The 27268-nt window shown below is 27.3% G+C and overlaps 2 protein-coding genes across 2 annotated transcripts in view; one reads left to right on the plus strand and one right to left on the minus strand.

Moving 5' to 3' along the window:
* The first annotated feature begins 341 nt into the window (after nucleotides 1–341).
* Nucleotides 342–24607, plus strand: LOC107439762 (hydroxypyruvate isomerase-like protein Gip). Its single transcript, XM_016052459.2, has 8 exons — nucleotides 342–678; nucleotides 2178–2304; nucleotides 3731–3830; nucleotides 5917–5992; nucleotides 6066–6115; nucleotides 9474–9543; nucleotides 13688–13816; nucleotides 24454–24607. Exons 1-8 carry the CDS (start codon nucleotides 465–467, stop codon nucleotides 24513–24515), a joined length of 828 nt encoding a protein of 275 aa, XP_015907945.1. The 5' UTR covers nucleotides 342–464; the 3' UTR covers nucleotides 24516–24607.
* The window catches only part of LOC107439761 (transient receptor potential cation channel subfamily V iav), an 82307-nt gene continuing 77506 nt past the window's right edge, over nucleotides 22468–27268 (minus strand). The window contains exon 16 of the mRNA XM_071188312.1: nucleotides 22468–27152. Coding sequence (XP_071044413.1) covers nucleotides 26514–27152 — 639 coding nt within the window. The 3' untranslated portion in view covers nucleotides 22468–26513. The remainder of the gene's footprint in view (nucleotides 27153–27268) is intronic.

The following is a 27268-nucleotide window of genomic DNA, read 5'->3' on the forward strand; positions in this document are numbered from 1 at the left end:
TACATAAATTAAGGACAGATATTATTTTGGCAATTAATTCAACACTTATATCTAAGCCATAACTTTTAATGACAAGAACATAGTAGATATACTTGTCGATCTCTTTGCAAGAAAATATATATACTTCTTTGTAATTTTATTTCATCGATCCTGCTCAAACTTTTCCACCATTTCCGCTTTCTTCAAAATTCTATCGTCTTAGCTTAGCGGTAGAATTCGTTTGAGTAGGTTGATATAAAGTCCGGCATTAGTGCGGTTTGGCTGGTCTCAACCATAATCCTCGTTAATAAAAGTAGAAAGCTATAAGCGTAAGCAAAGGTCTCGTCGTACTATTCTATAATTTGACGCTATAATCAACATTCGTAGTGATAAAACACCAGCTCGTAGTGATAACAGAACTGAAATAGAAACAATATAAAAGTGTTATAACTAATTAACTTTTTCAAAGTTATACTGAAATTTAAATGGATTCAAAATTAATTATGAGCAACCTTGTCCTAAAATTTGCTGCAAATATTAGTACTATGTTCCACGAAGTTGATGTTTTAAATCGCTTAGATATGTGTCGCCGTTTCGGATTCACTGCGTTTGAGGCTCAAAACCTGTATGATATTGATATTGAAAATTTACTGGCAAAGAAAAATGGGCTTGATATGGTTCTTATTAATTCACCTCCAGGTCAGCAGTTCTTTTCTAATTAATTTCACAGTTGTAAAGCTAAAAATATTTCACTGGTCACCTGGGGAGAGAGGGTGGAAAACTAATCATTCACATCAACAGTTCAAAATAAATGATGTTTTTCGATCAACAATTATCAAATCGTTTGAAATTATCTAAATTTATACTTTCGTTTCCTTATTTCCCTTATTTTAATTTTATTATAAAGGAAATAAGGAAACGAAAGTATAAATAAGTAAAGAGGCTTATTGTAGCATCTTTAATTTTTCTCTCCATTAAAGCAATTCGAAATATTTTTATTTTTGTTTCTTAAAATAAAGTTCTTTCATGTTCAATTCTGCTTCACAAAAATTTGTTAGCTTAAAAATCAAATTGAATTGTTTTTAATGTTAAGAAATGGTGCCCAGAGCTTGTTTACGTTGAAAATTAAAATAGAAAGTAACAGTTAAAATATTTGCACCAATCTCTAAATTGAAAATAAAATAGTAGTAGTTTTCTGGGCTAGCTCAACTCTAGGTACGACCGGGATTATTGAAATCCCCGTCATACCTAGGCAAAAAAAAGAAATTTGTATATTAATGTGGATTTATGTATTTACATATATAATGCAGAGAGAGAAGTAATTCATGTGCCTGATAATAAGTGCATTGATACCTGAGATTGCTGAAATGTTTCTATCATAATGGGCAAGATTAACGGTCGTCATGTGGCAACTAAAGAAATTAAATGGCCACTGAAAAAATTACAACTGATTTTTAATTTGACATTTATACTTGTTTATTGTTTTTTTTTTTATTGAATATTAAGTATTTTTCTGAAGGCATCTTTCATCCAATATATCTCTAATCTGTTAAAAATAATAAAAGTTGTTGGTCAGGTGCAAATTTCCTCACTTGCACTGCCCATTGTAATCTGTAGTCAAAATAATATGGATTACTTCACATTGATAATCAAAAGTGATAATGTAAAGTCATGCATAAATTGGCATGCAGTGGATTTAAGGAAATTACGATCATGTAAATTTCTTTTCAAAGAATATATTAAATTTATCTATCATATTTTTCTCAATTGAAATCTTTATTTTTTGGGGGAAGTGTGAGTTATCCCTTGTGTGGCATATTTTCGAGTTATTTTGCCTATAATGTATTAAAATATATTTCATTCTTTTGTATAAACTCTAATATTTTTTATAAGAAAATACTTTTGGTATTTTTGTACACATTTGATGTGAAATCTGTTTTTGTTTGAACAACTGGGCTCGTTATCAAGCGTTAACTGTTGTAAAGAAAAATCGTAACCAGTCTAAAGCTTAAATTTTACCAGATAGGCTAATTTCTTGAATCATTGCAAGATGGAATCTCTAGAATAGTGAATAGAAAGGTTTAGAATTGTTTATAATAGTTTTAGACAAAGGGGGTTTTAAACAAGTGATTTTACTATTTTATCTAGAACCTTGCCTCATCTTTGTCTAATTCTGTTCTTTTTTACTTTTCTTTAAGACATAAAAAGTAATAATACAAGCAATAACAATTATTTCGGATATGCATGTCTACCTGGAAAAGAGGTAGAATTTCAGGAGTCTCTTTCCAAAGCTATTGAGTTTGCAAAAAGTGTGGGTTGCCGAAAGTAAGTTTCTTATTACAATGTTAAAAAGATGTGATATATATTGTGATGCCACAATTGGCATACACATATTTATTTTCTATCTTTTAAAATATCTTTCATTACTTAAGCTGATTTTTTATTAATAGAATTATATTTAAAATAAATCACAAACTTAATCTTTTTAAAACAAACATAAAATATTTATTTCTTCTCTTCTAGATTAATGTAACGGATACTTTTTTTATTTCATTACTAATGCAGACTTATATATTCACTGTCGCCTTTAATCGAAAACAAAAATCTATTTATAACTTTTTATGCTAAATTTCCAACGGCTAAATGTTTCAGTTGCATGGTTGCAATAATTCTCATAAATTTGTTGGCGACTCGTGATCGCCAAGGTATTCTTTTAAACCCATATTGATATGCTGGTTGGCTTTGTTTTGGCAATGTAATATTTTAATAGATCGCCAATTTTGGATCTCCTACCCATGCTCCTGTGTCCGATTGGAATTACATGTACTTTTTAATTTGGCTTTTGATTAGGCAGGTCGTGGGGATTTGTCTCCCATGGCCTGACCTATTTTAATATTATTATGCAAAATTGATTCAACTGAAATTTGTATGAATGATTTTTATATTTTGTAACTCGAGCTCTGCAAATATACTACTAAATAAAAGCTTTTTATTAATTCTAATCCAGCTCAACTATTATTTTCATCATTCCCTGATTTCTGCATTAATCTTCAGTTTGTCAATATCTCCAATTACTCCTCACCACCTGAATATTCCATCATCACTGAAAATACACCTCAACATATAAATTGACACCCTGAATCATCCTTCACCATATATATCTACTCATTTTATATTTGTGTTTATATTATATGCACCTGTCTAACTGAATGTTTATTAATAAAACTTTCATATCTAATAAATCTACGTTTAAAAATTTATTGTGAAAAAAATATTTAAAGAAACATTTGAAATCTGCAATGCAAATAAAAGTTTTATTGAAGACATATATATCTTTTACAGCATGAAAGATTTTTTTGTAGAAATCCATTTATATACAGTGACAATTCTAATTAGTTAGACCCAAAGTTCGACAACACACATCTAAATGCTTATTTCACGCTTAAAGATCCCATCATTTGATCAAAAATTTATCAAGGTGCTCCGTTTTTTATTTTGCGTACTGTACACCATTTTTTCGTAAAGTCGCTTTATTCATCACTGCAATATTTATGCTCCCGCATTAACAGATTACTTAATTGTTAGGATATATTAATTGGCATATTCTACATTAACTAACTGTATTATTAATTTACTTATTTCAGCTTATGTAATTTTTGTTTTCATCTTCAAATTTGTAATGTTTGAACTATAATCTCAATTCCTTAAATGTTTTTGATTAAAGATTTCTATTTATTTTTCTCCATTTTAGAGTTCATATTTTAGCTGGATTAAAGGATGGATCTGATAAAAATGAATTACGGAAAACATATATTGAAAATTTAAAAAGATCTGCATTATTGTTGGAAAAAGTAAGAGACAGAATTATCTAAATGAAGTTTGTATTAAGATTATTTTCTTTAAGGTTTTTCCAACATCAAGAAAAATATTTGATTTATCAGTAAACTTTTTATTTTAAACTAATTTTAATAACATTGTATTTGCTTACTGTAAAAAATTCTAAATATTTCAGGCTTACTATAACTTCATCATAAGCACATATGATATATGCTTTTATGCCTAACATCTTGATTAACATTTTAATAGGAAATAAATAAGCTCACGTTTTCACTTCATAATTTTTCCAAAATACCACAAAAGCTATTAAACCCTGCCTTTAACTTAATGAAAAATATCCATCAATTTATTTATTTTTATTTTATTTATTTATTTATTTTGTAAATGTTATATAATTTTTTTTGTATATCAAACTTTTTTGTTGCATTTTTATAGTTTATCTACTACCATTTCATAGCTCTTTATTTCTTCAACTTTAATTTAAGGGTAGCCAATAAAAAATAAAATTTAGATGAGCTTATATATTTTTAAAATTATTTATCACATTTTTCTAAAAATTCTTTAGAGATCTGAGAATGAGGAAGTAGTCTATTGCATAGATGCCAAGAAACAATTCATGCAATAGATATTGAATATTAAAGAAAAATGTTTTAACCTTTTAAGAAAAAAAAATTTAAAAATTGCTTGATTACTATCAGGGTCCAATTCAAAACTTTTATCCTAATACTAATTTTGTAAAAAAAATTATATCAAAAATCAGCAATAGGAGTAATATCATCAATTTTAAAGTAATATTATAGCTATCTTTTTTTGGGGAAAAAAGTAATCTCAAGTATATTTGTGTTGTGAAATTAAAAGATGTCATAAAATATTAAACGAAAAGTCGATTTTAAATTTCAAAAAGACAAAGAAGGCCTCTAAAGAACTGCATAAGTTTCCACCGCAAGCAACTATCCTACTGTCTTATAATAACAGGGCTACATCCTTGTTATCATTTTTGTATTCAGCTTGAATGATTCAGTCGTAAACCATATACGTTCTCAAAAGGTTTATTCAAAGGTAGGCTGGTGGTTATAACAGTTCACATCCCCACTCCACAAGAGTGGGGGTGTGGATAAAACTCCGGATGGTTCCGGCAGATCTTTTATGGAACACATTATTCAGCAAGAGACATGCGAAAACAATCGTTCCTGTATTAAATACTAACACAGAATAATGTAAACATGCTCAAGTCGTACATACCTTGTAACTCTACACGTTATGGAAAGTCATTTAATGCTTCCTAATATGGAAGTGAAAGAGTGACAAGATTCTAAAAATAACTCCTCCTTTGAAATATAAATCTAATTATAATTCAATGGTATGTTTTCATCCTTGAAGTCCCAAAATAGAATTTCTACACCTATTCTTTACCAAAGACATTGAATGAAAATGAAAGAGTTTTAATGTTGTTATTAATACAAAAGTATTTGTAATTTTTGTATTATATATATAAAAATAGATTTAGAAACAGGATGTGGTTTCTTAAAAGTATCATAAAGTGCTTCGATTCGAAGAATTAAGTAGTAATAAATTAGGAGTTGTCTTATAACGAAGAAACTAACATAAAAAGATTAATTGAAGCTTTTTATGTTACATNTATATATATATATAAATTAGAGATAACACTTGACTTTGATTTTTCTTTGCTTCACAAACTTACTTAAAATTGATTTTCACAAGAATTATCTATTAAAAAATCTGATAAGTTGATGTAAATCTTTCCAGTAGTACTAGAGAAAATGGACCAAATTTAAACACTTACTTAATTTTGAATACAATGTAGTTTAAACTAACTTTTCACTCATGAAGTTAATCTAGATTTTGGTTTTTTTTTCAAACACCAAAGCTGTGTTGCTCAATCATGAACAGTTAATACTTTTAACACAATAGTTTTATGTGAAAATCTGCATAAAATATAAATTCTGCTCTGTTTGTTCTGTGATTAATATTTATGTAACATTATTATTATTTTTTTTAAATTCTTTTTTTTCTCTTTTGCTTTTTTAAAAATTTCATATGTAAGGGTTTTCCCTTCATTTTCTATTTTATATATTATAGGAAAATCTTATTGGTGTGATTGAACCACTGTGTCCTGAGATTAAACCTAATTATTTTTTAGATAGTTTTGATGATGGTAAGTTATGCTTTTCATTAATGTTGTTGCTATTATTATTGACTTTGACTAAGCTTTATTCTTATTATTTTAGCTATTGAGTATATAAAGGAAGTTGGAAGTGATCATTTAAAACTATTATTGGTAATATGCATTTTTGACTTAATGTCATAACAATTGTAGATTTCAGTGAAAGAACTTGAGCAACATTTGAAAACATTAAATTTTTTTTAAGTTTTAGTACATAATAGAATGTTGTTTTACTGTTCCAAAGTTTTAAATGAGGCAATTTTCATCCTAGGCATAGTGGGTGCCTTCAATAGTTTTCCAAGTTTTTAAATACATTTTTCTACCATTTCTGACTTAGCCACGCAATCCCTAAAATATTCTCTGATTCTAGAAAATTTAACATTCCACCAAACCAACAAAAATCTCTTATAAGTCTAAATAATCAGAGAATGATCCAATCCGCCATCCATCTTCAAAGTTTCGTATGAGTACATTGATGATTTTTATTCATTCTCTTTAAAAGTTATTATAATCATTATACCTTTTTCTGAATTTAAAATCTATTTTGTCTGTTACAAGTACAGCGCGAAAAAAGTAGGACTCCCTAAAAACATTTGATCTAGTGAATAGATATTCATGTACTAGCACTCAGTCTTAATGGTTTAATGGGAAGACTTCATATATGCTAATTATTTAATGCAGATTTTTTTTTAAATCTCAAAATCAGACACAAAAATTTATTTTCTCTGAATAAACTAATTTTTTTTTTGTCAGATATGGATTAGAGGGTAACTTCAGATATAAACTTCGAGAAATATGGTCCCAATAGCTTGGTCAGGAGAGTGATCCAAAATTTGGACCCCTTAATATTAATTTTACTTTTTACGTATTTCACCATATCTTGAGAATTTTTTTAAGCTAATCGAAACATTTGTGCACACAATTATAAAGTTTGTTTATCCAAACATAATTCAATGCAAGAAAATCATTTTTAATAATTATTTAGTTTTTTTGTTTCATTTAATAATAGTCAAACTTTTTATTTGTAAGGTATATAAATCTTTGCATAATTTTAAAGACTGTAATTAAGATTAAAAGAAACAAAATTTGAACAAAACTGATACGATAGTTCTTGATGAGTCTTATATTTATAATTCAATATCTTAGGAACTATTTAACCCATTTTATTCCAATGTTGTATTTTATTTTATAAAATTACATTTTTTGAAATGATGTGAAAATTTGAATACATTATAATTCAAAAATGTTTGGATTATTATTAAATAATATAATAAAAAGTAATAATTAAATTTTTTTTCCATAGATTTATCTTCGGACTAACGAATTTTATAATTGTGTAAAAAAAATTTTTTTATTCACTTAAAAATTTTTTGAAATATGTCAAAATTGGCAAAAAGTTAAATTTACATTATGTAGTATAAACTTTGGATTGCTCTCCTGTGACCATAACTATTGGGAACATATTTTCCAGATCGCATCAACCCCCTATATTTCAAAGGTATAATCCAAATTTATTGAAAATAGGTATGTTTATTCAGAGAAAGTATGTTTTTGTGTCTGATTTTGTAACCTAAAATATCTTCTGCACTTATTAACCCATTGGCTTATGCAGCGAGCTGCTGTTTACAAACCACTAGAAATGTAATACTATTTTCTTCTAAGCATTCACCAATTTTTAGCAACTACTATTCTTTAAGTAACAAAGGTAAATTATGCCTCTTCAATAAGAATACACTGAATGAGATCCCAGTTGCTATTGTGTTGTGAATGGAGGGAAATTGTTAGCAAGTTAATGGATTAATTAGCATATTTGAGGTCATACCTTTAAAGCATTATCAAATTCAGCATAGCATAGCAAATTCAGTTTTAGTACATGAAGATTCGACCATAACATTAAAAGTTATTCAGGCTATTTTGTTCGATTTTTTTTGCACTGTTCACAAATACTATGTGTTTTATTGCTTATTGTAAATTAATGCTATTTCTGACTATCATTTTCAATGAAAGTTAAAATCTCAGATGCTAAGTGTGAAGCATCATTTCAAAGTTGAGGCAAGTAGAATTGATTAGAGTAAAAATTATAACCCAAAGTAACAAAAATACACAGACAATATCACAATGATATCAAACAGATGTTGCAGTATTTGAGTGATATCATTAAAATATTGTACGGGTATTTTTGTTACATGGGTACAATAAAAGTTCTGTGATGCAATTTTGAAAAATTAGTTTTAAGAGATTAAAATTAGATTTTGATTGCCATTCTTTGAAAAAAGAAGAAGGGGAAAACAAACGATGCAAAGTGACGATGAAACATCATTTCGAAGAGTTGGTCGTGAGCAAAATCTATTTTTAAAAAATCTAATTTTGTGAAATAAATTTTTTAAGTGTCAATTGTTTCTCATCAATTTTGGTCATTCTTTCTTGTTCTAATATTTATTTTATCTCTAAAAATATTTATCAACTAAAAGTTTAACTCTTCTAATAAAAAATAAGGGATATAATTGAAAATATCACAATATATATGATTCCTGATCTCATATTAATTTTCTGTTATTTCACATTAGCTCCAAATACTGTTTTATATTAACCTTTGATTTCGATGGGGTATATTAGACGTATTTTAAGGCTTTATGACTTAAAATGCAATCCAACTCTTATTAGACTCCTCACCTTCCTGTGAAGAATTAAAAATAAGTGAAAAATCTTAACGGTGGAAAAATTCGTTACTTGGTAAAATATTAATGCCTTTAGTATGAAATAGTTTTTGATTATGAAAAACTTTATATTATGTTTTTCTCAAGATCATTTTGAAAAATTATTTTTAGGTAATACAAGAATTATGCTTGTACAAATAAAAATTAACAATACAACTCAAATGATATAATATGTGGCTTCAAAAATAACTAAACCATTGTTAATTATAACAAATTATCCTTAAAAAAAAACCAATGGCTTCATTAAAAAATGGCTTCCATATATTAAACATTTAAAACTGTTAATTTTAAAGCTGATTTTTATCTAGCTCAGTAAATTGGTACTAATCATGTTCTTTCACTAATCTCTTCAATTGAAAATTTCTGTTTCAAATTTGATGTCTCTTATTGTTATCTTAATATCAAATTAAAATTGCAAGAACACAGAATTGAATGATTTAATATACACTACATAGCTAGACTAATTATTGAGAGTATTAAAATTAAATTCAGCTCATTTTTTTAAAAAATATATGTATTTGACAGGAAGAATTAATTCGTCATAATATAAAAATATTGTAGATAGTTCTATTAGTTTTAAAAAAATCGCATCTTTTCTAGTTAATTGATGAAAATGAAGATCAAACTGATGAACCTCCTTAATTTAAAAATTTTTACCATCAGATGTAGTTTTGCTTCAATTACTTTTGATATTTATGATTTTGTTGTAATTAATTATTATATGGTTTCTGGAGAAAATTATTTATTTATTTTAGGATGTATTCCATTTGGAAATGTTGCATAAAGACACACTTAATCTAATGAGTAAATTTTATCCTTATGCTGGTATGTATCAATTTTATTCTATGGCTTCAAACTTTTAATTGATTCTTTTATTAAATTTCAATTTTTTTCTTGATATTTTTGCTTGTATTTTTCAATTATATGTACTGGCTCTGTTTCTGGTTATTTAAATCTAAGGGTAAAATAATGAACTTCATTCTTAAAAGATACTTTTACTAAAATCAAATATTTATGAATCATATAGACCTGTTCTTTGTTTGAGACTTTAAACAGAAGCATTGACCTTGTTATAAAAACATAAACAATTTTTCCAGAAAAAAGAATATATCTTTCTTAGGCTGTACTTTCTCAGTTAACTCTAAAAATATTTTTTTATTCGCGCACAAAGAAGAAATTAAACAAAATATATCTCATTCATATATGCATATTCCAAGTGTTAAAAATCACTTGGGTCTTGCCTTTCTTTTCGGAATTTTTTCTACTTGTTTTGTTCTTTATGCTCTATTAAAAGTTAACAAATTAACCAGGATCATGTTGTATTTAAACATCAATCATCATTTCAGTTAGAAATGAGAATTCTGGGCACTTGAGAGTTATGGAAAAAAATAGTTGAGTTTCTTGCTAAGAAATAGTTTCCATGGGGTTTGTGGTACCGAAAAAGAAATTCCCACTTGGTGTGACGTCATTCCCATATGGAGTTTCATTCTAAGAAGCTCATGATAAGTTACATAGAAAAAGATAAATAGGGTGAACTAATTTAGAACTTTATATATTAATTCAATAATTGGAGTGAAGTTTCACTTTTGATAGATAATCTAATAATTCATTTTTTTTAACACGTTTTCAAATTAGTACGAATTCTAAATGCATGTTTTGCACCTTTTCTTAATGAATGTAACTTCTGTGCTACTCATGCGTACATTTAAATATTAGACTACTATGCTAAAAGAAATGCAGAATTCTGTGTTGAATTGATAGAGGGATGCAAACTTTCAATGCATTTTGAGAAAATTTCTTTAAATGGTAGTTTAGTTTATATTTTAATGTATTTTTTATATGTTTTTTTTTACATTTAGTTATTTTTTTAAAATGTGATTTTGACTTTTTTTCCACACTGCTACATGCAAATGATTCAAAAGTTTACATGAAATGTCACTTTCTTCCAGCTCTCTCATATCGATGCATATATAATGTTGGCAAAATTACCTGAAATTCTGATAGATTTATATTTTAACTGTCTATCACTCTAAAAACTATTTTGCAAAACGGTAGTGTAGTTCGCAGTCCTGCATTACTGTATGAAATATATGAGGCTTCTTTCATAGAGAAACACATTTCATTTGATATAATGTTTAAATGCGTAACATGAAAAAATTATTTTTATTTCAAATAAACTATATAACCAAAATAATGAATTTTTTTATTAACATAGATTTTAAAAAAAGTTTTCAAATTTTTATAATTAATTTTTGCTAGAGATGTACCTGGCTCTGTAATTTTTCCAGGTCTCGGTACCCGGTGTAAACTGAATCTTTTACCTAGATGGTTCTGGGTATCCAGTAAAAATTTTATTTATCTGGTAAAATTTGGATTTAATACCCCGTCAGGTCTAATAACATTTATTCAAATAATATAATCAGATTATTTCTATCAAATAGTATAATCTTCTATTGAACAAGTATTTTACAGGATATAGTCTAAGAAAATTTAAAGTATGCCTATATAAATAAAAGCATGTTTTTTGTTTTTAGATTTTTTGAACTCAATTTTAAAAAAAAAGTTTCTAAAAGGAATTATGGATGATTGTTGGGATGTAAAATGATTAGCGTAAAATTTTTCTACACAGATGGAACATTTGCTAATAAAGAGCTTGATATCTCATAAACACAAATTGTTGACCTTCAGATGAAAAATCTTAAGGAAAATGTTTGGTGCAGTCTATGAGAATAACAATTTCAGATCCGTGTTTAACTTTGAAATTTACGAAAAGTACCAGCAGCCTGATATTTCTAAATTCATAAAATACAATAGACTATGATGGCTCGGACATCTATTCCAATCTAATGAGACAAACTCAGTAAATAAAGCCCTCTTTTACTAATTCCGTATAAGCGGAAAATGAGGAAGACCACCTATTATGTGGCTTGATTCTGTGGAGAAGGATTTTAATGTAATAAATAAGGGAAACTGGAAGAACCTTACTACGAAAAGAACCAGGGGTAAAAAACTACTTGAGATAACATTGGCTGTAGTGCCTTGAAAGAAAGGAGGAATTTATAATTCATTTATTTTTCAATTGTTTTACTTAAGTTTTCAGTAACATTTGTTAATGCATCTTCAAATAAACTTAGGATATTTTAATAAAATTTCGGTATATCAAATAAAATATGTTTTAACTATGAGGGTTTAATTTGTAATCACTTGATAACTATGAATCTAATTTATGTGCAATGGAATTTACTTCAGTAAACCATCTCTTAAAGTATTGAATACTTGGTGAGAAAATTTATCTTATTTCCATTGTTGAACAGAAGATTCTCAAAGTGGTTTTGCTGTCCTTAAAGTTACAACTTTTTCTCAGTATCCTAGCGCTTTTAAATGCCCAAAAAGTAAAGTCACTTCATGATCAAAACAAGCCTGGGACAAGTTAGCTATCATGAAAATTTTCTCCTGTGTGTGTAGTTGCATTATACAGAAAAAAAAATCATAAAATCCATTCATAGTATGCCTGTTGGTACGAAAACTATATCTCAACTGGTTGTAAATTTAATTAATTGAACTAATGAATCAGAAACATGCTGTCTTGTGAAAAATTAAGCTTAACATTATCGATGACCAAATTTATTAATACATACTTTTTTTCAATATAAACTAATTCAAATGAACTTATACTAAAAATGTTAGCAAGAGTTTTTTGTTAAGCTATGTTAAAATAAATAAGTTTTTGGTTTTTACATAAAAACTATGTTAAAAAAACTATTATTACTGTTAAAAATTTGCTCCTTTGACTCCATTTTAACACTTGCTTTTATTTGCAAATGACGCCTGGTGGGTGAGCGGTAGCACTGTCGTGCCACAGATCCCTGGTTCGATCCTCGGGCTGGGCAAGTTTGACTCAGCCTTTCATCCCTTCAGTGGGTCGATAAATGAGTGCAAGCATGCTTGGGAACTAAACACTGGGGGTTCCGCATTCTACTGACCACCTGACCGGAACATCTGCTCCTGCACCCCAGAGCCCAAGGTTAAGAAAACTGAGATGGGCACAGTAGGCCTTGGCCCTCTACGTGCTGTCGCGCCACTGAGTTTAGTTTAGTTTATTTGCTAATAAATTAATCTTTCATGATGGCTAAACTAGAATATTAGTGTGTCAATTAGAATAAATACAATTAGATTAATTAATGTGTCATTTGTAAAAAAATATTTTTGCTTCGTTTGCAACTATTGTTTGGTGTAAAATTAGCTACTTCTAAGCAATTCAAACAAACAAACCTAAATAATAGCATATTATTGCATTTAATTATTTGTAGAAAGCAAATTTATTTTTAGAATACAACAGTAATCTTTGGGTAAGACAGTTATCATATTTTTCTACAGTTACCTTTAAATTTTATTCATTAAGAATTTATTAACTTAAAATAAATATCAATTGAATTCCCTATTTGTAATTTTGTATTAATTTAACTATGATATTAATTTAGCAAAAATAGTTTTCTGAAATTTCATATCCTTTTCCTAAGCGGACACCTATGGTTCACTAACATATTTCACTGTCTCAAAGGTGTCCACTTTATTAAGGTCTCCCTGAATAGAAATTCTGCACAAGAATAAAATTATATTCCCCTTAAAATGGTTATTTTAGCTTGATTACTATGAACATGGAATTCTAAAGCTACAATTATTTTTAGAAATACTATTAAGGTTACTATAAATCTAAATGTGGTTGTGTCGAACTTAAATGAGTGTTGCCTGCCGATACCTGGTATTAACCTGGACTCAGCAAATTAAAATTATTTTGCTGAGTCTCAGTAATATCAGATTATACAACCCTCATTTTTAATATGTTTTAAGGTCTGCATGTATTAAGGAGTTTTTTTTTGTAAGCCCAATAGGGAGCTACCTGAAGTACTAGACTTGAATACATTTTTTTTGTAGAAAGTGCTTGATAGGTATTGATAATATATTTTAGGTCATGTGCAGGTTTCTCAAGCTCCTGACAGAGATGAACCATCAGCTAAGGGTAGAATTGATTATCAAAAGGTATTTGAGCTTCTAAATGGATATTCTGATTTTATTGGTTTGGAATACACTCCTAAAAGTAAGTTTCTTTCACTTGTAACTCCATCAATGATTACTAATATTATTTTCAATCAAGCAATTTTTTTTCTTTTAAAAAAAACTAATACTGCATGACACAGTAATAAATCAGCATGCTGACTGAAAATTTGTCACATACTTTCTCATACACAAAACTTGAGTTAATAGAAAAAATGCATATTGCTTTTTTGTTTGTTCAAATTCATATATATATATATATATAATATAATATTTTAAACTTAATCATATGGATATTTTAAATTGTGATAATTAAAAATAAAAATTATAAATGAATAATTTAATATTCTTTTTCTTAAATATATTAAGGATTTAAATTTAAGATTAGATTATGAAAATATTTTTATTTGTAAATTAAAAACTTTAAACCCCTATGGGCTTAATAGTAAATCAAATAGAGAAGGTAACCTAGATTTTAATAGTGTATGCATTTATAATAAATTTATACTTTTTAATAATAATTTTTCATGTAAACTGAGAGGATGCAGGGATAAACGTAAAGGTAAAACTAAATTTAATTTGATACTTTTCAAAACTTGCTATTTATTTGATGACACTGAATTTAACATTAAAAAGATTAGGAGTTTCATTTTTGGTATTAAAAATTCAGTGTTAAAATGGATGATTAAAGAACAATTAAAAATTGTAAAGTTTTCTACCCCTGAATTTAAATATATTGTTTTAGATCTTATTAAGTTTAAACTTGCAATCAAAAATTTTGATTTATTGTATATTTCAAAAATTAAAAAATAATTTTGTGTTATTAATTTTCTTGATAAAGATTTTTAAAGGGGTTTACTACCTATGACTGTTAACAAACTTTCTGAATATTTCCCGATTGAAGAGAAGATGGGGGTTTCAGTTTGTTTTAGATATTGTAAGACTTTAAAGAAAAGAATTTCTAATTATAATTTCTATTGTAAAAATTTAAAAGATTTAGAGGATATTTGTTTGAGTGAGCAAGAGCATTTTGAAGATTTTGTTAATGATTTTAATCATATTGTCACTGGTGACCTTAACCTAGTTAATAATAAAAATTTAAGATTTCTCATGGGACTAAGTTTAGACTGAGAAAAAATATCACTTAAATTTTATTCTTGCTTCAACCAGTAAGGAGATTGTATTATTGCAAAATGCTCAAGAAAATTTAATTGGCCTGTAGAGGGATTTAGTGAATTTAAATTTTATGTATTGTATAATTTCAAATTGAATTTTTTGAGCAATAATATCAAATATAAGGGTTTTTATTTGAATTCTGATATTATTCAATATATTAAGGAATTTAGATATAATTTTGTTATTTGTGTTGTTGATAAAGCCTCTAATGATTTTTTGCTTTATTTGCAAAACTTTTTTTAAACATTTAATGAGTAAAGATTAAAACAATAATACTTTTGTCAAAATTAATAATTCTAAAAAAGAAATTGATAATAATATTTCAGCTTTTTCCAAGAAAATAGGATTAAAAATCAATAGTTTTAATTACCCTCATTTATTTCCTACAATTAAGTTCCACAAAACACCAGTTAAATTTAAATTTGTAACTTGCAGTACTGGCTGTTATAATTCTGTTTTTGGTAAAAGATTTTTCAATTAATTAAACACTATTTTAAATGATAAGCATTTTATAATTAATAACAACCAAGACGTCATTAAATATTTAAATTACAATAATATTAATAATATTCGTACATGTGATTTTGAAAATCTTTTCACGAGTATGCCCCCACAATAATTTAAAGAATATTTGTTTAGAAATTTTGATAATTATTTGATTAATGAAGACATTAATAAAGAGGATTGGATAAATTTATGTAATGTAAGCATTTTCGAAAATTATCTTTTTAATGGTATTTGTTTTCACTGACAAATCAAAGGTATTTCAATGGGTAATTGTTATTTAAGTGCTTTTGCTAATATTTTCTTACAGTATTGTGAATATAAATTTTTACAACATATTTTATTAATTGGGTTTAGATTTATTGATGATTTAATTATTTTTGATTGTAATGATTTTGATTTAGTTAATGATATTTATCCTAAGGAACTAAATTTAATCAAAACTAATTCAGAGGATAATTGTGCATACTTTTTTAGATTTTATTATTACTTCTTATCAATATTAAGATCATATCGATCAATATTGAGATCATATTAAACTTCTTAACAATAAAATTCTCATTGGATTGTATGATAAAAGAAAGGATTTTAAATTTAATGTAATTAGTATAACACATTTTAATTCCAACCTTTATTTTAAGATTTTTAAGAATATTGTGATTAGTCAAATTCTTCGATTTAAATTTATTTTTAATAATAAGACAGATTTTCTTTCAGCTGTAGGATTACCTTAGAGAATAATAATTTTCCTTTTAATTACTATAATTATGATATTTAAATTTAAAATATTTTTAAAATGTTCAAATAGTTCGGCTGATATTGAAGCCCACATAAATAGGCCTAGCGGTGAAATTTAGGATTTGTTTTCCATAACAGGTGACACCTTTTTTTAAAAAAATTTTTGCTCATTGAATATCTATTTGTTTCAGTTTTCAAGATTTTTAAATAAGGGTCAGCACTTGATTTACTTATAATATTTTCTTATTAATTTGGCAATTTATATTTTATTTTGATTTGGTTATTCTAACTGTTACTGTAACTATTTTTTATTTATAAGTGGGAGTATCAATTTTAAGTCTTACTATGTGTACTTTTAAGTTGTGTTTGCTGCTTCATTATTTTTCTGTGCTTTTCAATTCTTATAGTGATTTTCTCTTATTTGTCTATCCATTATGGGGCCTCGAGGCACTGTTAGTTTTGGTTTTTCCACTGACAGCAGAAAGGTTTCTGTGTGTTGGCAGGCAGTGTGTCTCCCAATGAAGTGCTGTCTTGCCAACACACATATCTTTTAATTTTAGCTTTTTTTAATAACTTTTGGTATTTAGGCCGTTAAATAATCCATATTGAATTTTAGATATGAAATTTATGTGTTTTAAGTAAATTTCTTGTATATTAGTTTGTCAAAGATTTTAAATGAAGTCTGTAAAACTTAAATTAGTCTGTAATTATAGAAGTCATTTATGTCACTCTTTTTTTGTTAAAATATCAGGAAATATGCCATCCATCAGTAAGTTATTAAATGAACAAAGTAGAGTATCCAAGTGATTTTTCACTAGAATTTTTACTGTTTTTTATCTATTTAATTAAATTCACTACTATTTTTTACAACTTCACTAAATTCAATTTCAAAGCAGAAAAGAATTTTTTTTTTATTATGTGTTAAGTACTTTATGTGATTCATATTAACTAGAGAAAATGTGGTGGTAAAATGGGTATTGACATATTTGCTAGTTGATTACTATCAATTTTTGGAAGAAGGGAAGTTTTGCTACTTTTATTAGTGATTTGATTGATTTTTTTCCCTATTGCTGTTTATATTTTCTTTAAAAGGATTTCGATAATGATCATTCTCAGCTTATCTGATTTCACATTTAAGTATCCACGTAATACAGTATAAATTATGATAGGGATATCAAATATACGTTCTAAGGAGCATTTGATTGTATTTAATCATACTTAAAATTCTCTTTATACAGTTATCATTATACTCTTTTAAATTGATACTAAAGTTGTTTTTCATAGCATGAAAAGTTTCAAACTCTAAAGTACATAAAACGTTTTTAAGTTTATTGTAATTTACTAATCTGAAGCTATGAAAAATTTGTTTATCCAGTCTTGATATATTGTGATATAATATTAATTTGCACATCATGGGGTAGTAATCTACGATGTTATGATTAATCTAGCAATAATGACAGTTTCAAGAGTAGATGTTGCAAAAGAAAACATGATCAATGGAAGAATTGATTCGAGTTGTATCATTAATCTAAGGAGAAAAAAAATCTCATTTAAAGTTCTATTTTTACATTTTGTTTTAAACAAAAAAAATTGTTTGATCATTGTTAAAGTAGTCAATTGTAATAAAATGAGATCTATATACAGGGTTGGGATATTTTAACCAGTACTTACCATTGCTTTTACTTCATTTTTAGGAACCTGTTTTTCCCATGTTTTTTTACTATTTCAGAAAATTTTTTTGTTTCCACCATTTCTTCGAATGTCATTAGAAAAGCGTAAATTTAAGGAAGAATTGTTAATAGGAACTTGGAGCACTGTTATAAAATTCTTTGGATTAATCCGCACAGTGCACACTTTGAATAACTTTTGATCTAGCAGTTGGATTTTCAGGCATAAGGACTCAATCTTAATGATTTTGAGGGTTTAATCTTAAATATGTTAATTAATCAGTGAAGATATTTTAAGTTACGAAGTCAGATACAAAAACATATTTTCTCTGCATAGGCATACCTTTTTTTTGGACAGTTTATGGATGTTTAAACCTTCAATTATGCAAATTAATATAAATGTATACAAATCTACAAAAATAGGTATTATTTAGCAAGAAGATGACAAGAACTAATTTTTTACTATAATATTATAATATAATAAAGGAAGAGACACTTTTAGTTTTTAAAATTTTGCATGAACCATTTAGAGGATTATATTATAACTAAAGACTTGTTTAGATCATGTGATTTCCCTTATACTTATCAATTAATTTCAGAGGTTTGAGGAATTATGAGTGAAAACAAGTGTTTTTGAACAACCTGTGCCATAAATTATTGCAATAAGTTTCTAACTTGCATCGATTACTTTGCTATTTGCAATTATTACTTGAAATTTTTTGATTTAGCTTTAATATTCTTAGAGATATGGACATTTTTATAAAAAATTAATCTTGTTTGATGTTTTTTTGCTATACCTTTAAAAAATTATCTATAAATTTAAACAAATTTTTTGGAGAAATTTTTTATTAATTACAAAATTATTATTTTTGAATTTTAAAAAAATTATGCAAGATATGAGCATTTAAATTAGTTCTACTTTAGTGCACATGAGTGAAAAAAATTTTATGATTTTCTAATGAATCATATTTGGTAAATAATAAAAAAAAGTTTGATTTGAATATCTTGATAATTTAAAAAGTTTTTACCAATACTTAAATTAGTTTTTTTAAAACTTTTTAAAAGAAAGCTCTAAATGATAAGGGTTTTTTCACAAATTTTATTTTGTACTGTTAAACAAGAAAATTAAAGAAAGGTATTGTTTGTTTTTAAATTTTGACTTGTGATACAAAATGATATGAATGATATCATGTTATAAAAGCCCTTTTAGAGTTTTCTTATAAAAACTACTTAGAAAATTGTTAAAAACATTTTAAATTTATAAGATATTGAAATTGAACTTTTTTTCATTAGTTACCAAACATGATTTGTTACAAAGTTATTAAATTTACTTGAAAACATTTTTCTATGCATGCCCACTATGAGAAAACTAATTTAAATTCTTATTTCTAGCATTTTTTTAAATTTGAAAATAATAATTTGGTTACTAGTTAAAAATAGTTCAAAAATTTTTAGAAGTTATATAAAAAAAAACAAAAAAAACATGAAATAAAGAGATTATGTTTTTATCTAAATGTCATCCTCCATAAATATTTAAGCTGAGTTAATGGAATTTCATGTGATCATTGCAAATAGCAACTGAAGTAATCGATGCAAGTTACAAGCTTACTGTAATATTTTATGGCATAAGGTGCTCAAAAATACTTGTTTCCGTTCATAATTTATTGCCAGTCTCTGAAACCTCTGAATGCTTTAAAATTTATTGATAAGTATGAAAAATGGCATGATTTAAACACTTCTAAAATTATCCCCTAAGTTATTAAAATAAATGTCAAAAACTGAAAGTCTCTTTTTCATTATTATAAGGTCTTGGGGAGTAATAAAGCCAATGACACTACTTGTCCACAGTCAATGCTTTTTGAGATAATCACAAATAAAAAAAGCGCAATTGCCTCATAGAATTAATCTTCCATCCAGGTTCTGCCATAAGTGAAAGAGTGGAAATTCACTTCCACAATGTATTTTATAATTGTTAATAATTATTAATTGACTGCAAATCAAAATAAGATGAAACCATTAACTGTGGTAGTGACTTACAATTTAAAATAGTTGAAGCACAAGCATTTCCAACATCAGGCACACATAATGAATGAGTGTTTCATATGCAGTGCAAGTTTCATTGCTGAACTTAAAGCATATGTTTCATTGAACAAAAAATAGGGTCTGTCTTCTTATCAGGGACTTCTGAAACTTAAACCGGTGCATTTTGTCAAAGACAGAAATTTTTTTAATTAAAAACCAGGTTAGGCATTTCAAGTATACCCTTTTTAGTTCTGACACCTGTTCACTCATGCTGCTGTATTGTTGAATATTCAATTTTTTCTTTGATCAAGTACTTGTAGCCTTGAAAGAAGTAGATGTTCAATGGCTGAAAGTATTTTGTCATACCTGATGAACAGGTTGTATATTTAATCCAATTTATCAAAATCCATAAAGTTTCAACTGTTTGACCACTCTACCCACCCAGCACAAAGATAGCCTTATTATCACTGATGCACTCTTTTAATTCCTGCAAGTATTTTCTTGTTATAGGTTTTGAACTTTTCCCTGACTTGGAACATGTAATTTGGATGTTTTGGTAGAAAATATCCTGTAAATTTGTGGTAACTTTAGGACCAAATGATCTTTTAGATTCTTGTAACTCAATTAGTAAATAAACTACAAGCTTGCCATCTGCGCTAATTGTCTCTTGTGTGGTATAAGAGTGTGTTTTTTTTACTATTAATGGATGTTGCAACTTTTTTAGACCCTTTCATATCTAGTGTTCTTTTTGATACAATCTCATACTAAAAACCAATTTAATCTGTATTAAGGATGCAGGAAAAGCTGTATTTATTCTGTTCAATCATTAATTTAAAGATTTCTTGAATTACTCATATTACAGATACAAGAGATATCTCAGGAAATAAATTCCTCTGTGTTACTAAATATGTCACCTTGTGACCTGTAATTCTTTGGTCAGTTTCGCAATTTATTATAAATTGTGTACTTGCTTGGAAATCTCAAAGACAGATCTTGAATGCTTTATCCAGAAGCCATTTTTTCACTTCTCTGTCATGCATAGTGAATTTTAATTGCATGCAATAGAAAAGAAATTATGATATATTTTTTCTTATTTTTTTTCTTGTAAAATTTTCTCCTTTTTCTAAATATTCTTTCCATTGTTTATGGTTAGAGCCTTTTTACAATGGTGTTGCGCTGCCCGCAATTTATTTTTTGTTACTAAATCATATGCATTTACTGACATACTGCTTGTCTATTGTATTGATCTTTAGCTTGTGTTTCACTTGGAGGTTCTTTGTCCTCAAAGTTTAGACTTTCCTCTACTGTGTTACTGTTTTACTCGTCAGTAATATAACTTTCATCAATAGATCCAACCTGTCATTTTCAATTATGTCCCACACTATCATGAACAAATCTTAACTAATGGCTTCCTAAAATGCTGGATCCCTCATCTCAGTTTCCTCAAAATATACAGCTGAATCTCTGGCAATCCGTGAATTTGTTGATGATCACATTAAGGCTTGAAAACTCATCTGCAATATCCTCAGACTTGAGCTGTCTTCACATGCACAAGAGTGTGTGCCACCTCCCTTGAACCAGCACGCTTGGAACGTGAGCTAGACAACTGCTAAGCATTACTACTGATTGATTTCATCATTATTTAGTGCCTAAGGAACTTCCCACACAGACCCTGTCTATGCAGCTCTTCTGTCCCTTAAGATCAGGCAAGGAGTTGGGTCCTATCAATAAAGATGTTTATACACATTGCAAATGCTTCTGTAAAAAATGATTCTTCTCTTTTTTTTTCATTCTTAAGTCTACTTAAAAATTTATCTTCGTAAACCAAACAAGGGAGAATCCCAGAGTGTAAAATAGCAGTACATTTTTTATCACAAAGAAATGAAAGGAACAGCTATCTTGGTATAAATGGGACTTGTAGATTGTCTTAATAAATCAAACAGCAATGAAAGAACCTCTTGCTTGAACCTTTTTTATGCTGGTGGTCCTCTAGTGACAGAAAAAGCACAGTATTAAAAAAAACTATGTGAGCTTTCATTGTACCGGAGAACCTGGATTGAAGATGAATACTTGCAATAGCATTTGCCCTTTTTCATTTGTGATTATCTTGAAAACCATTCACTGCAGATAGGTAGTTTCATTAGCATTATTGCTCCCCAGGACAAGACTTTTCCTACAGTATCACTTTTATCAAAACTTGGGGAACATCCCTAGTTAGAGTTTGAATACTCATATTTAACTATCAAATTAGTATGCTATTATGTTATTTGTAGTCTCGATTTGTTAATTTAATTGAATTTATAAAATTAAGTTCTATTATATTTCTGTACATAAATCATTGAAAAATTTTTTTATTTTTTACTTTTTCAGAAATTAATTTTTCTTTCCAATTGTTTTTAATTTTTCATATTGATAACTATGTGTTAAATGTTTTGTATAATACTATTATTTAAACTGGATAATTAACAAATTGTTTTAAAATTTGATACTTTTTATATAAAAAGACTTCCATTTTTTTCCATTTGGGTTGTAAGAAACCTATTTCTGCCTCCTACTCTGGAAGAAACTTGCCATTCCTGATACCAAGTGAAAGAAATAAAATATTTTTATTGAATCTCTGAAAAAAAATTATTCAACACTATTCATTTTTACTCATTTAGAAAAGCTTGCATCAAATCACTTCTCCAATGATTAGTCACTTACAATATATATATACACTACCCTACAATACAATATACCCTACAATACAATAAGAAACACTTTGTTTTTGAAAGTGTCAGATAACATGGGAATTTGTTCATCAAAGTTAAATCTTAAACTTTGGATATTCAAGTGAACAAGGTAAAAGAATTTTTTTTAAATTACCTAGAGTGTATAAAGTTTGAAATTTCTGAAGGTAAGTTTGACATGAAATAAAAACAAGTCAAAAATAACTTGATTTAGATCAGTATCTTAGATCAGTATCAGTATCTTGCGATTTGTAAGACCAAACACTCTAGAATTTTCATTTTTACATATAAATATTTTTTCAATAAAGCTTTAAGTTATTTTCTTTTTTGAAGACTTACTTTGAAAAAGTAGTTTCTTAATAATTGGTGTCAAGTGCTCTTTATACATGCACAAGAATTGGTAAATTTATTTTTTATGTCGCTAGTTATCAGGTGTTTGTTTTGGCAGAGACAATGCATTTGTCTCCTTGTGATTTTTTTAATAAACTGGACAATAATTGATTTATGGTGATCCTTTTGACTTGTCTACACTTGATTTCATAAGGTTTACTAACATCTGGACAGATCAAAACTTTATCAACTGTTTTGTTTAAGTCTTCATTTTTGACCTCAGATAAACTTAAGATCTCTAAGTTTGCTTAGCTTGAATACTGTTGATCTTACTTTTCAGGCTTTCAATTTCTTTTTTAAAATTATCATTTTCAGATCTATTTTGAACAGCTTCTTTTTTTATGGTTTACATGTCATTGTTTAGGTCGGTGACTCGAATACTCGTTACAATATTCCAAAATAAAAGATTTGAGTTAAAGTTTTCTTTTCCAAATTTTACGAATGTGTTCAGAATTTAATTTCGTCAGACAAATTGATTTCAGGATTTGCTGTTGACTTTGTGCTTATATTGGAAGTTATTTTCAGGTTCAAAGAGATTTGGTTTTGGAGTTTATTATCTTGACATTTCATCTATTTCTTCTTCCATTGGTGAGTCTATAAGATCTTTCACTGAAAATCCTGCTGTAAAAATGGTAGCTGTCTTAGCAATTGACACATAGAAATTATATTTTGTTGGTTAATGGTATCTTGTTGCATGTTAGCAAGCCATTTTACTGCAATTTAACACTGTTCCAAAAGTGTCCAGATTTTTTCTTTAGCCCATTACAAAAAATGAATTCAATAGCAAGTTTTAACAGCTGCACACATAATGTGATTTTGCTGATTGTAAATTTTAAAGCAATGATTTTTTTTTAAAAAATTATTTAAATAATTGATTTGTTTTAAAAAATCAGTTTGAATCAAACAACCCTGGAAAGATATAAAAGAGATCATCGAGTATTGCGAAGTAACCCATTGCCAGGTAAGACAAAAATACAGGAGGAAACAAAATATTCCAACAAAAAAAATGAAGAGCCTGAATTGAAATACTTCAACGAAAATCTTTTTTCAGCTCAAGTTATGATTGAAAAGAAAATTAGAGATTAGAACATTTAGACTTTGCTTTATTAGATCATCAATAAGTGCTTAACAAAGGTCTTACAAATCGCAAAAGTTTTACAAAATGAACTTAAAAACAAAGTTGTATAATTTTTCACATTCAAAGCAAGTATCATGTAAAACAAAAATTTTGAGTTTAAAACAAAATATGTATTTGATAGTAAGTTTTTAAAATCCTTTAATTTTTTTATTAAGGTGACAACTAAACAAGACAACATTAAGTATTCATCATTTTTTTAAAATGTTTTATGGTGTTGAATGTATAAGATATTCCTAAGTGATCCCAGTTTTTTGTCCTGTATTTTACCTCAAAAGATGCTATATTTTTTTGAAATATTGTCTTTTTTTAATTACAGGGTCAACTGTCAAGAGCTTGAGTTTTTTAAAGCCTTGTGGATATTTTACTGTCAACCTGTAAAAAAGAATTTAACAAAATATTTTTTTTGTATTCTTTTTGTCATTTATGAAATTTGTCTAACAAAAACTTTGAAGTAAAAATTTTAATTTTCACTACCTGTAATTCTTTGGATGACCTGGACATATTTTATTTAAATAATACTTTGTTAGTTTTCAAAACAAACATATGTTGAGTCCTAGTCTTACATTTGTATAAGCTGGTGACAAGAATTTGAGAAAGCTTTGAGTTATATCTTAGTATGGTAAAATGTATGAAGAAATATGGTGAAACATCCTTCTACAGAAAGGAAGAATTTTGTTTGTTGATATTATAATGATTGTTTTTCAATTTCTATGTGGTAGTAAGGACTCCAAAAATAAATTTAAAATATTTCAAAAGTTTTAGGGTAAGCTTTCAGCAGGATATATTAATTATTCAGCTCTGGATTATTATATTAATGAGAATTTCATGTAAAGAAATTATGTAATAAAGATACTCTTTAAGGCTAATAAAGTAAAAAAATTTAAAATAATCTTGAACCCTTTAATTAAGTGCCAACTACTTATTTATATTCAATAATAAACTAGATGTATTTTAACATTAATTTAGATTTTTATATCATTTGGATTTTATAGCAGTGAGAAACAAAATTTAGGTTATCTTTATTATTTATCATGTGTAATGCACATTATGTAAAATATATATTTGACTAATTATCAAATTTATTAATTTTTATTAGTTTTTTTCTCTTTTGGTTTCTTAACATCTATCTAGCTCTAACAAACTTTTTAAATGGTATTTTGATAATAAAAATGGCACATTTTTAAAATGGAAAAAAATAATGTTTTGATAATTGAGTATATTTAAAATTAAGTAATTAGAATATTAAAATATTTTTGAAAAATTATAACTTAGTTGTTAAGTGGAGAAAAAAATATTTTTTCCAAAATCCAGTATTAGCCCAGAAAATTTAGGATAAAAAGTTATTGAGATGTCAATAATTTATGAAAAGCTGAAAACTTTTAGAATAAGGTCTTGATGATGCCATCTCACAGTGATCATAAGATGTGGTTCCCAATAGATCACCAAGGACAAGTATCACTGATAACGGTCAGTGAATGAGTAGGTGTTCACTTTGATTTGTCTGCGAAGGGACTGAGGGTGCTCAGCATCGGTCCTTTTTAAACTGTTCTACTGTAAAGTGGAGGAGCCATCCCCTTAGTAAAGGATCTAAATGGTAATGGCGTGTCTTCGGATCATCTACAGGTATGCTTCCCAGATCGTAGCCCATTGTGCAGCTTTAGTGTGACGTAAATAAAGTAATACTACTACTCATATTTTAATTGCAAATTAAAACTTTTTAATTAACGCAGAATTTAATATTTTAGTAGTAAAAACTGAGGGTGCCAGTTATATGAGTGTACCAATAAATGTCAGTAGTCCTGCTCTGGTATCAGCTTACGAATTGAATATATGACAAATATTTTTGTAGTTTTTTCATCTTTGAGTATTTTAATATTTTAAATCCCAATGGAAGTCCAACTTACATTGTTGTTTACATTGTTACATTTCAATGTGGAAAGTTTTAAATTCGATAAAGTGCAACCATATTGTTTTTCTTATATTTTTGTGCTTAAGATATCATTAAGTGTATCAAATAATAATTAAATGAGCGATAAAATGAATAAGTAAAATATCTGAATGAAGGAAATGTAAATTTTTCCCTAAACAACAGTTCTAAATTAACAAAATTAGTTCCTGAAAAATCATCTGCCATCTCACCATGTGAATGGATACTTAGAGTAATCCTTTTCTATATCAATTCCAGAAAAAAACATTTGTTTCTCTTATCTTTGGATTTAATGTTTGTTCATTTCTTTTCATTATTTTCGGATTGCATCATATTCACTTTTTTTGTAAAATAGCAATTTTCCATGAAAAGCAAGCCTTTTGTGTTCTTGACACTTACTGAGTAATCCTTATTTATGATGATTGATGAATTGATTTGAATGCAAGAATTCAATAGACTGTTTTCTTCTTTCTTCTTTTTTTATGTTTGGATTTAAAATTCAAAATGTGTTTTTTCTTCGCATCATTTTCAGATGTACTCTCAGCATATTCACTTTTTTGAAAGATAGTAATTTTTCTTGAAATGCGCGCCTTTGTCACTTTTGTGTTCTTTGTCTGTACACTTACTGATTTACCTTCATTTATGAGGAATTGATTTGAATGCAAGGATTCATTTGACTGATTTAGAGGCAAGCTCACTAGCGATTTACTTTCATTTGCAATAAAGTTGTTTACAGGTAAGCTTTCCAAACGCAGAGCAGTAGGGTTTCTCAAAAAGGGTTTATTTAAATTATGATCATTTAAGTGACCTATAGCTGGTGTGTTTTCTATTGGTTTAGCCAAATTTCTTGAATCAACAGTTCCTGTATCAAGACCAGAAGCATATTTGACTTGAGAAAGTAAATCATTAATCCCACTTTCTTTATTGTTAATTTTTTGGCTAATTGGCTGAGCATTCCATTCCAGTATAACTTTCCCCATTCGTAAACGAGCTGTTGGTTGCTTAGATCGAAATAAGTTATATCGTCTACGAACATCAGCAGCAGTACGTAGTTTTCTAATTTCTTGAACTGTTCTCTTACAAACTCGCTAGAAAAAGAAAAATCCTAGATATAAGGGGTATCAACAAATTAAATATTGCTGAAAAACAATGTAAGGCTTTTAATAAAATTAAGTCAGTAAAAGTTACTTATTAGAAATTACGA

This window comes from Parasteatoda tepidariorum, chromosome X2 (assembly GCF_043381705.1).
Source record: "Parasteatoda tepidariorum isolate YZ-2023 chromosome X2, CAS_Ptep_4.0, whole genome shotgun sequence".
NCBI lineage: Eukaryota > Metazoa > Arthropoda > Arachnida > Araneae > Theridiidae > Parasteatoda > Parasteatoda tepidariorum.

Bases quoted from the DNA above. Each gene is read 5' to 3' on its own strand.
- LOC107439762 (XM_016052459.2), top strand. From the start codon at position 465: ATGGATTCAAAATTAATTATGAGCAACCTTGTCCTAAAATTTGCTGCA. The intron at 3,831-5,916 runs GTAAGAGACAGA...TATATATTATAG, and splicing joins CTGCATTATTGTTGGAAAAA to GAAAATCTTATTGGTGTGAT. The intron at 5,993-6,065 runs GTAAGTTATGCT...TTATTATTTTAG, and splicing joins TTTAGATAGTTTTGATGATG to CTATTGAGTATATAAAGGAA.